At 39.0% G+C, this 16,626-nt stretch overlaps 1 protein-coding gene across 1 annotated transcript in view; it reads right to left on the bottom strand.

Moving 5' to 3' along the window:
- Positions 1-16,626, bottom strand: part of CTTNBP2 (cortactin binding protein 2) — a 173,254-nt gene that overhangs the window by 9,359 nt on the left and 147,269 nt on the right. Inside the window, exons 17-22 of the mRNA XM_023544586.2 lie at positions 11,824-12,002; positions 7,291-7,496; positions 6,766-6,951; positions 3,766-3,829; positions 2,141-2,273; positions 1,133-1,234 (exon numbers count right to left, since the gene is read on the bottom strand). Coding sequence (XP_023400354.2) covers positions 1,133-1,234; positions 2,141-2,273; positions 3,766-3,829; positions 6,766-6,951; positions 7,291-7,496; positions 11,824-12,002 — 870 coding nt within the window. The remainder of the gene's footprint in view (positions 1-1,132; positions 1,235-2,140; positions 2,274-3,765; positions 3,830-6,765; positions 6,952-7,290; positions 7,497-11,823; positions 12,003-16,626) is intronic.

Genomic DNA, 16,626 nt, shown 5'->3' with positions numbered 1-16,626 from the left:
AAATTTTGCTTTTGCTGAGCTTCTAAATTGTTCCCCAATTGAGGAAAAAAAAAGCCGACACTGTGATAGAGTGGGCCTGAAAGACCATGTTCTTCTTCAACACAGGTCATCATGTCGTGTATTTTTTACTGGGGGCCTCAGCCCTGCCAACTTCCCTAACCTCCTCCTTCCTCCAACACACATAGCTCGCAAAGTTTTACATGTAACTAGCAGGGCCTGCCATGAGACCAGACAAGGATTAATAATTTAATAGTCTCACTGTGCTCCATTATAACCCTGCTCTCTGCACTGCCCCCCGGCCCCGGCCTTTGTGTGCCACCAAGGGAGGAGATGGGAACAGGCTGTGAGCTGAATCGCTACGCCTTGGTGAATAAGCCACATATAATTAAACGCCTGCACAAAATCTGCATCCTCACAAAATAATTAATGGATAAGAAGTTGTTTTATTATTTCCATCCACCCAGGAGTACCATGCAGTGCCATCTCTTGCCACTTACTAACTGATCAATAATGGTCCAGCACCATGCAGTGGAATTTCTCTCAAGACGTTAATGAAGTCTATTTGAAGCCTGGCTTTTCCATTTGCTATTTTGACTTTGTCTTTAAAGGAAAGCCTCTCATTCAAACACATTGCATGTTATGACAAGTTAGGAAAATGAAAACAAAAATTATTAGATTTGTGTGAAATATCTTTATGTTACCACTCAGCCTGACTTTCCTTGGCTGTAATTAACTCCAATTTTCCAAAAATGCAGGAAATCTTGTTTTTCAGTTGAGGACTGAAAAACAACACATCTTAAAATGGAATAACCAAGAAAACCGAAGTTCTATTACTTCTAGTTTTGGCATGCTCCAGTGAAAACAAACGGAGACCTTCTCAAAAGAAATGCACAGTTTTGGAGTAAAATCTTGGGCATCAAATAGAAAGAAAAAGTAATGCTTTTTTTTTTTATGTCATTCTTTCAAGATATCTCAAATAACAATCTTTCTTTAATCTTGGTTAACTCTGAACATTTTTATCCTTATCTTATCCCCGTTGTTTTAAAGTACCTGTGTTTCACATTCAAAGTTCGTGAAGTCGATTCCAGAGCAATCTTTCTCGGCCCCATTTTGGGAGGCGAGAGACACTTACCTTTTGTGACACTGGCATTCGTGGATTATTAACAGTTGCTGAAAATGCAGGGCTGTTTCTGGAGCTATCAAATCTCCTTAAATCATCCCTGGAATCAGCAATCTGGAAAATACAGTTTATCAAGTCATGATCCATTTCTCACTCTATTAAAAAAGTCAAGAGAAGACCGGAAGAGTTTTATAGGAAAAAAAATATAACTAGAAAAGAGTGCAAGACTTTAATCACAGCCTTACTTCCCAGTGGACAATTATTTCAGCTCATTTCCAGCAAGGTTTAGGTAAGAGCATTGCTTCTACTTTGTTCCAGAGATTATGACTATTCATATACAACAGCTGAGTCTGCAGTGGAGCCTGCATTGGTTCTATCTTCTTACGTTCCTTTTCTGGTAAAAGGCATTTACGAAGGAAGCCTGGTTCAACTTGGAGGTATCGGAGCACCAAAACAGGTTGAACTTGATGCTGTTAATGTTTTCTTTGGAATTTCAGGTCACTGGTTTTCATATTTGGATCTCAAATTTCACTGCTTACGGACTATGATTATATGCATTTTACAGGCCAATTCTTTCTATTGGTAAAGAAAGTTGTTGCTGTCACAGTCTCCAACACAGGATTGCCATGATGCTTGCTCTAATTATCTCTTGCTCCTAGACGACTTATGTGCACAAAGTTAGGGATACAATAAGGAAAAAAAAAACCTGGGGAAACTCAGAGTGAAGCTCAGAAAAATGCCTCCCAAGTGTGTTGGTGTTTTTTGTGCTAATCCAATTAACATACACGACATAAGTTTTAGGTCTTTCAGAGTGGGGTAAAACAAACTTTACCCAATCAGGCTGCCTTACTGTACAAAAGATATTTCAGAAGAAATGGCTATTCAAAGCAGGTGATGGATGGTTTAATTTCAAGCAATAAGGACTTTCTTTCAGGGAACAAGTATTATGCTGTGGCTCCAAAAAGTCTCTCCATTGCTGGAGGGTCTCACTTGATGTCCACACCCACTGGTGTTGCTCACCTTGCTTATATCAGATTCAGATTTGCTGGAACACATGCTCTGAAGTTCCTTAACAAGGTCGGCTTCATCATCTGAACCCAGAGAGAGTCTTTGATCCAGATTCAACGTCAACGACAGGTCATTCTCTAAACACCTAACGTGAAGTTCAGAAAAAGGCTTTTAAAAGTGAGGGCAACAACCCAAGGCCCAATATGGAAATCTAGACACGGTACCTCTTTTCAGGATTTGGTGTAGATTGGGGAAAGGGTTTTTTAATATACTTTAAGGCATGTCATACATGCCATTTAGTGTAGCAACCCACTCCCATACCCTGAGAGCTTAGCATAAAGGGTTTTGATCCTAACTCCTACTCAAAATTCTCCTCAATGGATATAATTTTATTTCATATAGAAATCTACTTTGACTTATAACATTTCAGTTTTTTTCTTCTGTCTTCCAGATGATAAAACTAAGACAATAAACACTGTGTTGTATGGGGGCAGTGTGATATATTGGAGCAAACAGGAATTTCGGCTTGGCTCTATTACTTACTAGCAATATGGATATAGGTCCATATATGTACGTACACGTACACACACATACAGAGCCCTGGTGGCACAGTGGTTAGGTGCTAGGCTGCTGACCAAAAGGTTGGCAGTTCGAATCCATCAGCGGCTCGTTGGAAACCCTATGGGGCAGCTCTACTCTGTCCTACAGGGTGGCTATGAGTTGGAATTGACTTGACAACAATGGGTTTTTTAGTACATACATGTGTGCATACATACATACTTATCTATACATCCATGTATCTATGTATGTACGTATGTATATGTACGTATCTATCAAACATCTCAATTCCTGGTTTCCCTTGTCTATAAAGAGACCCTAATGCCCACATCACAGGGTTGTTGTGAAAATTATATAGGCTATTTTATATAAGATATCTAGCAGTGGGCCTGGCAGAAAGTAGCTTTGTGATGTAGTTTCCTTGTTCTTCCATCTCGCTCTTTACTTCTTCCCTTCTATAACGCTGAGAATGAGGGTACAGGGTCCTAAATGTTACCTGTCAAGCTGCAGGGCACACAATTTATCGGGCTACAATGGGGATGTATTTACAATTGCCCAAACATTTTTCTTTTAGCCAAATCATTCTTACACCTCAAATTTTGTAAGCTGAAATAATCTATTATCTAGGAACATTATGAATAATAAATACATAATGTAAAAAATAAATATAATTATCACTGTAAACATTTACCACTTAAAAACATATGTCATGCTATATTTCTATAAATCTAGAATTTAAAAAAATCAGTCATCTAAGGCCTGTTTAAAAGATTATGAATGCATGACTTTACCATATCTCTTATCAAAGACAGTAAGAGTTATTATTAACTTGATTAAAAAAATAAAGCCAGTAATAGTTCTGACCTTATAAACAAATTAGGCAGTTTTATTAAGCTTAAGGAACATTTTTCAGATTCCATTCAAGTATATCAGCATTTGAATGGTCTCTGTTGCTTTTAAAAATATCACATTAACAGTATAATAGTTGCACAGACCATTAATAAGAGCATATAACTTGAAAAATAGTGACTTTAGTTACTTGATTAATCTTTACTGTTTGTTATGAAAGGGGAACTTACTTTTGTCTTGACAGAGAAGCATTCCTGTTACAATTCAGCTGTGATACGGTCTTATTTTTTATACCTGTTTTAAAAAGAACTGTAATTACTTTCAACAGAACAGGTGTTTGTCCCTGTGCATCTTGAACTCTGGTATTTATGAAACAGGTTGTGGGCTCTGCAGCACTTTTGTGCTGTTCCTAGATTAATATCCATCTCTTGAGGAGGTTCTCTTCGGGGCAGTGGCCCTGTGCGTAGCCTCCTGCACAAGCATTGTGGCTGGCAGGGAACAACTTTCTTATTTACGTTTGTTACTGAAGTCAATACAGCTAAGACCACCTGAAGGAACCCTGGTGGTGCAGCGGTTAAGGATTCTGCTGCTAACTGAAGGTCAATGGTCTGAACCCACCAGCGGCTCTGTGGGATAAAGATGTGGCAGTCTACTTCCCTAAAGATTACAGCCCTGGAAACCCTATGGGGCAGCTCTACTATGACCTATAGGGTCGCTGTGAGTTGGAACTGACTTAATGACAAAGAGTTTGGTTTGGAGACCACCACAAATTCTCAACTTTGCTTGTATCAACTGTCCTCTTCTCGCAAGTCAAGTCCTTATTTCCCTAGGTCCTTGTTCCCAAAGTACCAAAAATTGAGTTTAATAGCTGCCTTTTGATGATGGTATTCTCCCTTTCTCTACTTTTGTTTCTCCTCAAACACTACTATTTAGATCAAGCGTAGTTTTTGATCTGTGGGCCTATAATGGATAAATAGTGTGTGTGGCAATAACAGTGTCTGGTGTGGTTTGTGGTCCGGCATTAACAGAAAGACAGGTGGTTCAAATCCACCTGGTGGTGCTGCTGAACAAAGGTTTGGAGGATCTACGTCTGTTAAGATTACAAACATTGAAAATTCTACGGGATGCAGTTCTACTCTGAAACGCATGGGACACTGACTTGATGGCAGTGTTTTTTTCCTTTTTCTGTAGAAAATTAAGTTTTAATTATCTTTGTATATACAGAAAGTATAAACAGTACACAAAAAGGCATGAGATTTTAAAAATAATACTACCAATCACAGGAATGTTTTTCAGACTACAGGTTATGGCCCATTTAAAAAACAAACAAAAAATGAAACAGCTAATATTACACTGCATTATATGCAGTAAATATATTGATTAGTATCAATTATACATGTGTACAAATGAATAGGTTTGTGTGTACTGCTTATGATGTAAAACGTATTTCTCACTGTGGATTATGGTCAAAAAGGTTTGAAAAACACTGTTACAAACCATTTTAGACTCTAAAAATATGACTTTCTCTAATACTTCAAATTTTATGGGCTCATTAAAACATTTAGTTTCTTCTGAGTGAATTCTAAAATTGTATGAATATTGGTAGTAAAATTTTCTCTAAAGAGTGTGTTTGGGAAATAAGTTGAGTTTTATATATCCTCATTAAATGTATATCAGCAGAAATAATGTCTGTGCTAGTTTCTTTGCTGATATTTTTATCATCGTCAGAAAGCCATAATGAGTAAGCTCTCTGCTAACTACTCTGTTGAGTTCATAGACACCAGTCCTGCCCTCCAAAAGCCTGTGATCCAACAGAATTGACCTCTCTGTTTTAGGTGAGAAAAGAAATCGGTTGTATCTCTACCAAACTTGATACGTTTAAGTGATCGGCATGGTATGCAAAGGGGTTTCTATTTTGGTATTTTTTTCAACAATGGTGTCAAAAAACAAAATCGACGCAACCATTACTGGGTCCTGAAGATCTAAAATTAATTATATATGTCAGCAATCCACAACGCACATGGGGTTGATGCATTGAACCATCTTTTCATTCTTGTTCAAATATGGATTTCCTTTAGGGAGACTATTTATAATTCATATAATTGTTGACCATCATATTACCAAAGTCAAATAGATTAGGTGTAATACTGGTAGATGTGTTGCACCTTCTTTGTTAGAATGAAAACTTAAGACATTACTCTCCTCACTCCCAATACTGTGAATCTGAAAAGTCTTATTTGCCATTCATTGTAGTTCAGCTTACATGGTGCTAAGGAAAGGTGACCTATTCTCTAATAACTTATCCATTCATAAATAAATATTTATTGAATGTGTATGTGTAAAATAAGTAAATATTTACGGAATGTGCACTATGTTCTATTCCAGGTAGTACAAATTAAGCAGTAAAAACAGTGGACGATCCCTGCCCTCATGGAATTTATATCCTAATAAGTCATTAAACACACTGCACAGGATACAATGTCATGTATGAAAAATAAATATGTAAAATTAATGCTTTATAAAGGCTTTAAATTGTTATCATATAGGGTGTACTTACACTTTTAAAAATTTAAGGTTGCCTCAGGAAACCCTGGTGGCATAGTGGTTAAGAGCTATGGTTGCTAACCAAAAGGTCGGCAGTTTAAATCCATCAGGCACTCCTTGGAAACCCTATGGGGCAGTTCTACTCTGTCCTATAGGGTTGCTATGAGTCGGAATCGATTTGACAGCAATGGGTTTGGTTTTTTTTATTAGGAATGACACATAAAAGGAGAAAAATACGAGATAAAATGTGACAATTTTATTACATAAATTTAACTGTTGATGCCAAGTAAAACAAATTAAAAAAAATAAATGATCACTAACAAGATAAAAATAAATTTGATTTCAGGATTCTCATAAAAAAGATGTATTTTTCAGGTAGGATGCTCCTAGTATTTCTGAAAATACCACTTACTACACTCACATATACCAACAATCATGAAGACAGTGCAAGACTAAGCAACATTTTGTTCTGTTATACATAAATTCATCGTGAGTTGGAGCCAACTCAAACCCACTAACAACAATAAACCTACTACATACTTTGTTTATTCCTTGAGAACGTGCATTGAGATAGTCAGAATTTTGTGTTGTTCAATGCATAATGATAAAAATAAAAGTGCACCTGCATCCAGAAACCAGACCATGAATACAGACACTTCTAAGCAACATCCTCACACTGCCCTTACCTTCATCACTCAGGTCTGGCTTACTCCAGGTGGGTGAAGGGAAGCGGCCAGACTTCTTGCGAGGACTGGTGCTCACCTTTCTCCAGGCACCATTCTCCCCTTTCTTCTTGCCACAACTGCTATAACTTGAAACTATGGATAAAGGGAAACTTCCTCCTTTGAACTCAGCAATATACTGGTCTAGCTCTGAAACAACACAGATCACATTGTGCCAAAAGGAAGGCAGTGATAATATCGTTTTATACAGCAAAGCAAAATACAGCATTTCCAATTCTCAAATAAATGGACTCTTAAACATCATGGGCCTGCACAATACCCAAACAGGGGTTTTATGAACCAGCACAAACTTGACTTGGAGGTAGGGAATTCAAATATGAGTCAACAGTTACAAGTGGAGACCAAGATCTGGAACGAGGTCATGAAATGTCCATTAATGTGAAGATAACTTCTCTAGTTACCAAGAGGGAAAAAAGAGCTTCTGGAAAGAGTGTGACTTTCCTCTTCACCCAGCATGAGGTCACATACCTGCTCTTGGGAGGGGACAGCCGTGCAGAACAGCTTTATTAAGCAAGATGCTGAGAGCAGCTTTAACGACAGCTTGCTGTCCTTGGCTGGGGTGTTTTTTAGCATTTGTTTGTCCAAGGCCAGGTTGTCTTTTCACAGAGGCTTTTGACAATATTGCTTCTTGAACTCTGGGTGCAATAACGGCATTCCACAGCTTGGACATCCACCTTGCAAGAGAGGACCAGATTCACCAAAGTCAAGACCAGACCCTCATGAATTACACACAACTGTGAAAAGGTTGTAAGACCATTGTTTAGTAAAGAATTTACCCTTGTCCAAAAAGATGTCTGGCCTTTGCCCTTGGCTTCTGGGAGGTAATCTTTGTCTGGGGCCTTAGGGTCACCTGGTGTCAGTTTACCTGGAGACTGAGGTCTACCGCATGAGCAAAGAATCATGTTAATGTAATGGACCCCCAATAAAAACTGGACACTGAAGCTCCTGGTTGGCAATACTCCGGGAGTATTGTCACACATCTTCACTCCACGGGAAAAGACACTGAACAGAAGCTCTGCTCTATGTGTTTCTTCCCTTGGATGATTTTAACCTGTATCCTTTCCTGTAAAACTGTCGTCTTGAGTGTAATAGCTTTCAGTGAGTTCTGAATCCTTCTAGTGAATTAATGAACCTGAAGGTGGTTTGGGGACCCCTCTTCCTGGGGATGGACTGAATCGTGGCCCCCCCCCCCACCGAGTATGTGTTAGAATTCTAATCCCTACACCTGCGGATATAGCTCTGTTTGGAAATAAGGTTTTCTTTGTTATGCTAATAAGACCATATCAGTGTAGTGTGTGTCTTAAACACAATCACTCTGGACTTATGAAAAGAATGGATTAGAAGCAGGGGCAAGCACATACTGAGGAAGACAGATGCCATGTGAGGGGGCTACCAACAAGGAAGGACTCTACATGGCTGAGACCCCAATTTGAACTTTTAGCCTCCAGAGCTCTGAGAAAATAAATTTCTGTTCTTTAAAGCCACCCACCTGTAGTATTTGTGTTACAGTAGCACTAGGAAACTAAGACACCCCCTGAGTTTGCAATTGGTATCAGAAGTGAGGAGAGCCTTGGGACTGTTCCCTCTAAGAGCACAGGTGGCCTAAATTCTTTCGACCATGGAAAATCATAAGTGTTTCTATAGACTTGCTACCTTTTCCAGGTAGTTTTGCAATAAGTAAGATTATCCAATAACGAAGTAGTTAAAATTTGCCTCAAAATATATACATTTCCAATGAAACTGACTGTTTACATGTCTCCTACTTGATAAAATCCTTGGGAGCAGGAATCAAGGCTTGCGTGTTTGTTAAATGAATGAATACATGAATAAATATACGGGAAGGAAGATAAACTTACAGATGAAAAAGGCTAGACAAAATTTTTTCATTTGCCACTTTTCCTTACTAAGACACACACATTTTATATTTAAATATTTCTGAAGTTGGATGTAGTTTATAATTATTGGTAAATTAAATTTGCCTGCCCCTAGGCAAGGGATCACGGCTTGCAAGTAGGTGGGCTTAGCCCTGCAGAGAGGGGATATGGTAGACCAGCCATCTCTTCAAGCAAAATTTCTACATTAATGGCTGTAAGCAGCTATTAAGTCAAACCATCTTAACCTAGGCTTGGAGCACTCAATGCCAATTAAAATTCCTTCAAAAAAGATTACGCTTTGTTTCATAATTAAAAAAAAAATTAATACAATTAAAGGCTGTAGAAGCAAAAGTAAATCTCCTAGAATAGGAACGTTTTCAAAGCTATTACATATTAGCATAAACCATTCAAGTATTGTTACAACTACTACCCAGACATCAAACATCCACCTGTTGTAAGCTTCTCAGTTTAATTTCCAGTGATATGTAATTCAAGAAAAAAAATGAAACTACAATAGGGAATAGAGACGAAATTCTTGTATTCTACCACATGAGTCAGTATTATTCTTTTTTTTTTAATTGTACTTTAGATGAAGGTTTATAGAACTAGTTTCTTGTTAAACAGTTAGTGCACATATTGTTTTATTAAATTGGTTCACAACCCCACAACATGTTAACACATTCCCTTCTAGACCTTGGGTTCCGTTTTACCAGCTTTCCTATTCCCTCCTGTGTTCTAGTCCTTGCCCCTGGGCTGGTGTGTCCTTTTAGTCTTGTTTTGTTTTACGGGTCTGCCTAATCTTTGGCTGAAGGGCGAGCCTTCATTACTGAGTTAAAAGGGTATCTGGGTGCCATACTCTCGGGCTTTCTCCAGTCTCTGTCAGACCAGTAAGTGTGGTCTTTTTTTGTGAGTTAGAATTTTGCTCTACATTTTCCTCCAGTTCTGTCTGGGACCCTCTACTGTGAACCCTATCAGAGCAGTTGGTGGTGGTAGCCAGCACCATCTAGTTGTATTGGACTCAGGCTGGTGGAGGCCGTGGTAGACATGGTCTACTAGTCCTTTGGACTAATCTTTGCCTGTATCTTCAGTTTTCTTCATTCTCTTTTGCTCCCAAAGGGGTGAGACCGGTAAATCAATTACAGTTATTCTTAATGGTGCTAATGGAGTAAAGATGACTCGTTCTGGTAAGTAACAAACCTGGCTGTTGGGGGACAACTATTCTCGGCACATGTGCACCAGCATCTTTTCAAGGATGTCAATACAGGTAGACCCTGACTTATGACAAGGTTCTGTTCCAATGATTCCATTAGTAAGTCAGCTCTACCTCATTTTTAAAAAATTTTTCATTATTACTGCCTTTTATTAACAGTATCTTTATAAATCCAGCAGTTTTGAACAAATCATAAAATTGAACACCTGCAAGTGAACACCTGAGAAACATCAGCAAATTACGTACTGCAACGTATTACTAATGAGATGTTAAAAAAAAAAAAAAGAAAGAAACGAAAAAAATGGACGGTCATAAGCAGCTTTTGATGTAACTCGCATACGTCATAAGTCAGGGACTACCTGTTTAGCAAACAGTCTTAGAAGACAGAGACAGTGCCTCCTGGAGTAGAGGCAAATTTGCTTCCTGATCAGGATAGTAAGGATACTCTCTTTTTCCAGGGCAAATGGTGGGCAGATTTGCTATCAGCCCCTTTAAGAGACTTAAATATTTCTGAGCTTGGGGTTCCTCAGCCGTGACACAAACCTAGCATCCATCTGGGCTGTTCTGCATCACCCCCGGGGGACCTGAGGGCAGGAGAACTTATGAAACGTAAAGCTCACGCTGCCCGCCATGCTGAGTCATAAAGTCCTTTGTCTGAGCGTGGTACCCATGAAGCTGTGGCAAGCTAACCTGTCAGTGTGCAAAAGGGAAAATTCTCAGACTTCACATTCCTGACAATGACTGTGCTCATCTAGGAAAGGCCAAAACTGGTTCCAAAGAATCTTGGGACAAGATGCAAAAAGAAATTAGATTTAATTGTGATGCTGGTGAAGGGTCAAGTATATGAATAAATGTATTTCTGGTTTTATCAAGAAAATACTGTGTCTATTTAATATGGGGGCAGTGGTGGCTCAATGGTAGGATTCTCGCCTCCCATGCAGGAAGCCTGGGTTTGGTTCCTGGCCAATGCTTCTCATGTGCAGCCACCACCAGTCTGTCAGTGGAGGCCTGTGTGTTGCTATGATGCTGAATAGGTTTCACCAGAGCTTCAGGACTAAGATAGTCTAGGAAGAAAGGTCTGGCAATCGACTTCCAAAAATCAGCCAATGAAAACCCTATGAATCACTATGGTCCGATCTTCAACCAACAGAACTGGGCAGCGTTTCTTTTCACGTGCGTGGGCTTGCATGAGTTGGGGGCTGACTTGATGGCAGCTAACAACAACAATATTTAATATAGCACTCCCCACCCCCGCAGTTGAGCCCTGGTGGTGCAGTGGTTAAGTGTTCTTATTATAGAGAAAGAGAACATTTATCATAAAGATATATTATTTATATCATGTCTTCCAAAATGGATTTCAGCCCAGGAAGTACAGAATCACATCTAGTAGCTAATTATAAAACCCTCAGTAATTGGCATGTTGACAAATTTTTTCTTCCTTTCAATTTGCTCCTGATTTTCTATTTCATTAACTTTGTTGTCTATACGCCTATTCTCATGAACTGCTTCAGAGAAAAACACAGTAAGTATGTAAGTCTCCTTAATAAATGGAGGAAGCCTTTTGCTTAATAACATGCAGTTTTTACATTTTTTTTCCTGGCATAAAATATTTGATGGAATTTCTCATGTGGAACACTGCCCGAAAGACAATGAACACGTCTTTGAACGTGTCAAAGCTGAACACAATTTTGGTGAGGGTTTTGTAATAGAGGGAAAACTCCTATCTTGTTTTTATCAAGAATACAGTTTCCTCAGGAGCCACTCAGCAGAGAAGTCATGGTTACCCTCTGCCAGGAGTGCAGAGCATTGTCATTCCACGTTGATGACAGGAGGTGGCACAAGGCAGACAGCATTCTCATTTGTAAAATAGGCCATGGGTCTATCTCAAGTAGGCAAACGAGGAGCAATGACACTTACTTCACTGTTGCTTGGGCATGTCCTGGGACGACTGGACAAGACAGGAAATACTTTGGCCCAAGAAGCGCTTCAGGTGTGCCCAAGCGGGCCAGGCAGGAGTTGAGCTGGCGCCAGACCGACAGGGCCCAGTCGACTGTCTTGCACACAGGATCTCGGGGAGAGGACAGCTTTCCTCGGAACTAGAGACAGGGAGGCAGAATGGAGGGCTTGACTCAGAGCAATGCTTCTATTTCTTTTGTTTTTAAAAGTCCAAAATTAGAAGTATAAACACTTAAGACTACGAAACAATTTAAAATGTAGCTGAATCTGATTTTACCTTCACTTGAGATGGCTGAAGGAGGGGCAGCTAGTAACGTACAGTATTACGTGCGCTAACGTGTTAGTGTGCTAAGCGTTTTTCTCATTTAATTCTCACAAGCCTGAGGAAGGTATTTTCACCCCATTTTACATATCAGGTAATTGAGGTACAAAAAAGTAATAACTTGTCCACAGTCCCACTAGTAATATGAGAAATGACAGTCCTAGAGTTTACTTTTAATAGAAAATAGCAATAGGACCGAAAAAGAACATTGTCTAGCATTTAGCTGAAAGGATAAAGAAGCAGTTTATCAGATTTAAAGTAGAATTGGTAATAACTATTGTTGTTGGGCCCCATCACAAGTCGATTTCGATTTATAATGATTCCACACAACAGAGGGGAGCTGCCCCACAGGGTTTTCTTGCCTGTAATCTTTATGAAAGCAAATTGCTAGGTCTTTCTCCTGTGGAGCTGCTGAGTGGGCTCAAACTGCCAATCTTTAGGTTAGCAGCCAAGTGCGAAACCATTTGCACAACCTCCTAATAACCATTAAGCTAGATAAAGAACTTCCTTTTCTTCCTTGAGTTTACCATTTCTGACGATCTCTATTCATGCTTCGCTCCCCATGGCCAGCCAGGGCTGAGGGGAAAAAACAGGCTTAGCTTTGGGGCAACTGACACGGGGGGAGGTGTCTCCTCTGAATATGCCCTGGGGTCCCCCAGCTGCCTAGTCAAGGAGAATGATGACAGATCTTCCATTTTCCCTCAGTGCCCAGGGAAACATCATTCCTTCCTGGAAGACTGCACTGTTCTCTTAATGACTGTCTAATAAACTACTTCCAGAGACCAGACTATTAGGTGTACTGGTAGAGAAGCATATTTCATAATGCCCAAGGCAGGATGAAATCTGCCTGCCCTGCAGACATGAAGAAACTGGTAGACATCCCTTCTCTCAAAAGTACAGATGTTGTTTATATGAAATTTCTCATCTTGCGAGTTTGCTGTTACATGGAAACAGTGGTTATTATTTGAAAGTACATTAAAAACTGGTGTTTCCTTAAAGGGACTAACCAAAAAATAGAATTTCTAGTTATTACAGGTTTTTACTTCCTTTTCTTAGTATATATTCATTTAAAATGGAGATAATTTTATGAAGATGTTTTGAGGTCTATAAATAAAAATACATTTATTTCCATATCCTCCTATTCCTGACTCTCCCCTTCTTTCTCTGATGCTCCAGGTGAATAGAGACCAATTGTTGTACCTCGGATGGTCGTTTACACGCTTTTAAGACCCCCAGCACTACAGAGTAAACTAGGAGGTAGAACAGAAGCACTAAACCCAATATTATGCCAATTAACTGGGATCTTCCATGAAACCATGACCCTAAACCTCCAAAGCAAGAAACCAAATCCCATGAGGTATTTAGTTATATATAAGCAGTCTCAGAAGCTGCTCTTTTTGTTGTTGTTGTAAACACATAACATTGGCCAATTCAATTTTTTACAAGTATACAAATTATTGATACCAACTACATTAGTCAGCTGTGCAACCCTTAGCCTTAATTTATTTATCACCTTCATGAACAACTACCTCCTTTGCTACAAATCTGGAAGAACTAGTTGGCACTCAGCTCCTATTACTAAGCATTTTGATCAAAGATTCTATAAAGGAGTTCTGATCAAAAGGGGGAAAGTGGTTCAGAATTTCAAATTCTCACAGGATCTAGATTTTCTGGAGCCATTGTGGCTGGATGAACCTCTGACACTATTGCCCTGAAATCATCACCTGAAGTCTTCTTTAAACCAAACAATAGTTCAACTTAACTCATAAAGAATGTCTGCCTTGAGCATTACGCTCTTTTAAGATCTAACTCTATGGGATCAAATTGACAAAAGCAACTTGAAAGATGAGACAGAGATCTTAGGGGGCAGTAAGACCATATTAACGGGGGAGGAACAATTTGGAAAATGAGGGTGAAAATGGTTGCACAGCTTGAAGAATGTAATCAATGTCACTGAATTGTACATAGACAAATGGTTGAGTTGGTGTATGTTCTACTATGTATATTTTCAGCAAAAATAATTAAAAAAAAAAAAATATATATATATATATATTGCATGCCTGATAATTATCACTGCTAAGAAAGAAGAGAGAAAAAAAAGCAAGACAAAGTTTATATACTCAAAAACAATAGAGGCGAAAACAAGAACAGACATGTCCTAAGGTCATGGAGAGCAAGGGGTCAGTGTTGGGAGGGTGAGATGTGATCTTGTAGAGCACGGGCAGGGTCCAGGTACTGTGAGTCCCTTCCATTTTCTTTCTTTCTTTTAAGTTGCACCATGTGTAAAATGAAGATTGAGGCAGGCTCATTATCGCTAAGGTCCCTTCCAGATTCAAAATCTTAAGTACAGATACAAACTGCTATGGGACTATGACTAAATCCTGAATGGTAAGGAAAGGTAAAGACATGAGGTGGGACTTCAGCTGGGTCTCAAAGGATGTAAAGGATACTTGTCTGGTGAGGAGGAGGCAGAAAGAGCATTTCAAGCATGGAATGAGGATGGAAATGTGGGAGAGGGGCAGGTGTATGCTGACGTTTACAAATAACAAAATGGGTGAAGAAATGACAAGGTGTACATGAAAACAATCCATTGAACGGTTACTAATTCAAGGTGCTGAACCTGACCTGTCCCTGCCTAGCTCTGCTGCGAAGCCCATAATTGCAAAACCACACAGTGTCCTTTAGTCTCCCCACACACCAAGCTCTTCTTCCCTGCAATCAAGATTTTTATGTGTGACTTTGGGGTCTGTTACCATAATTTCTCTTTTCTTCAAAAGAGGAGCAACCAACCAAAGACTCAAAGAAAAAACTAATCCACAGGACTAACAGTCTACATGAACCAAGGCCTTATCTATCTACCCTGAGACCTGAAAAACGAGATAGTGCCCAGCTACCACTACTGACCATTCTGATGACAGCCACAAAAGTTGGACTCTGATAGAATGGGAGAAAATTGTGGAATGGAACCTCAAATTTCTAAAATCAAGCAAACAAAAAAATGAGACTTAATGGACTGGTTGTGACTGGGGGACTCCCTTAGACTATTGCCCTGAGATACTCTTTAAACCTTGAAATGAAACTAGACCCTGAGGTCACCTTTTAGCTAAATAACAGATTGGCTCAAAAAATAAACAATATCACCCATGAGTACTGTGCTCCTTTAAAAAAAAAAAAAATCATCTATGTAACACCAGTCAACAATTACTTAAAACAAAGATGAGAATGTAAGCGGGCAGGGAAATTGGATGAATGCAAACAGAACAACAAGAACGGAAATATTGAGAATGTTCATGCATTGTGCAGAATGTAACCAATGTCATTGAATAATTTGTGTAGAAATTGTTGAATGGTAACCTAAACTGCTATTTGAACCTTCACCGAAAATGCAATTAAAAAAAAAAAAATTTTTTTTTTTTTTTAAAGAGCAGCAATTCATCCACCTATGGTCACCTGATCTTTGAAAAGGTCCCAAAGTCCATCAAACAGGTAAAAGACAGTCTTTTAAACAAATGGTGCTAGCAAACCTGGATGTCCATCTGCGAAAAAAAAAAAAATCAAACAGGACCCACACCTCACACCATATACAAAAACTAACTCAAAATGGATCAAAAACCTAAATATGAAGTCAAAAACTATGAAGTTCATAAAAGAAAAAAACAATCAATGCTAGACGCCCTAATACATGGCATTAACAGGCTACAAACCACAAACAACAACATACAAGCTCCAGAGGATAAGCTAGATAACTGGGATCTTCTAAAAATTAAACACTTATGCTCATCAAAAGACTTTACCAAAAGAGTAAAAAGAGAAGCTACAGGCTGGGAAAAATCTTTTTGGCTATTACAAATCAGACAAAGGTCTAATCTCTAAAATCTACAAGAAAATCCAACACCTCTACAACAAACAGACAAATAATCCAATTAAAAAATGGGCAAAAGAAATGAACAGACACTTTACCAAAGAAGACATTCAAGCGGCCAATAGACACAAGAGGAAATGTTCACGATCTCTAGCCATTAGAGAAATGCAAATCAAAACCACAATGAGATTCCATCTCACCCTGGCATTACTGGCACATATCAATAAAACAGAAAATAACAAATGATGGAGAGGCTGCAGGGAGATCAGAACACTTATGCACTGCTGGTGGTAATGCAAAACGATACAACCATTTTGGAAAATAATATGGTGCTTCCTTAGAAAGCTAGAAGTAGAAATCCCATATGATCCAGCAATCCCACTCCTAGGAATATATCCTAGAAAAATAAGAGTTGTCACATGAATAGACATATGCACACCCATGTTCACTGCAGTATTGTTCACAATAGCAGAAAGACGGAAACAACCTAGATGCCCATCAAAAGATGGATGGATAAATTGTGGTACATACACACAATGGAGTATTATGCAACGATAAAGAACAACAACGAATCTGTGAC

Source organism: Loxodonta africana, chromosome 8 (assembly GCF_030014295.1).
Source record: "Loxodonta africana isolate mLoxAfr1 chromosome 8, mLoxAfr1.hap2, whole genome shotgun sequence".
Lineage (NCBI taxonomy): Eukaryota > Metazoa > Chordata > Mammalia > Proboscidea > Elephantidae > Loxodonta > Loxodonta africana.
This window is presented reverse-complemented; position numbering and strand designations above follow the sequence as displayed.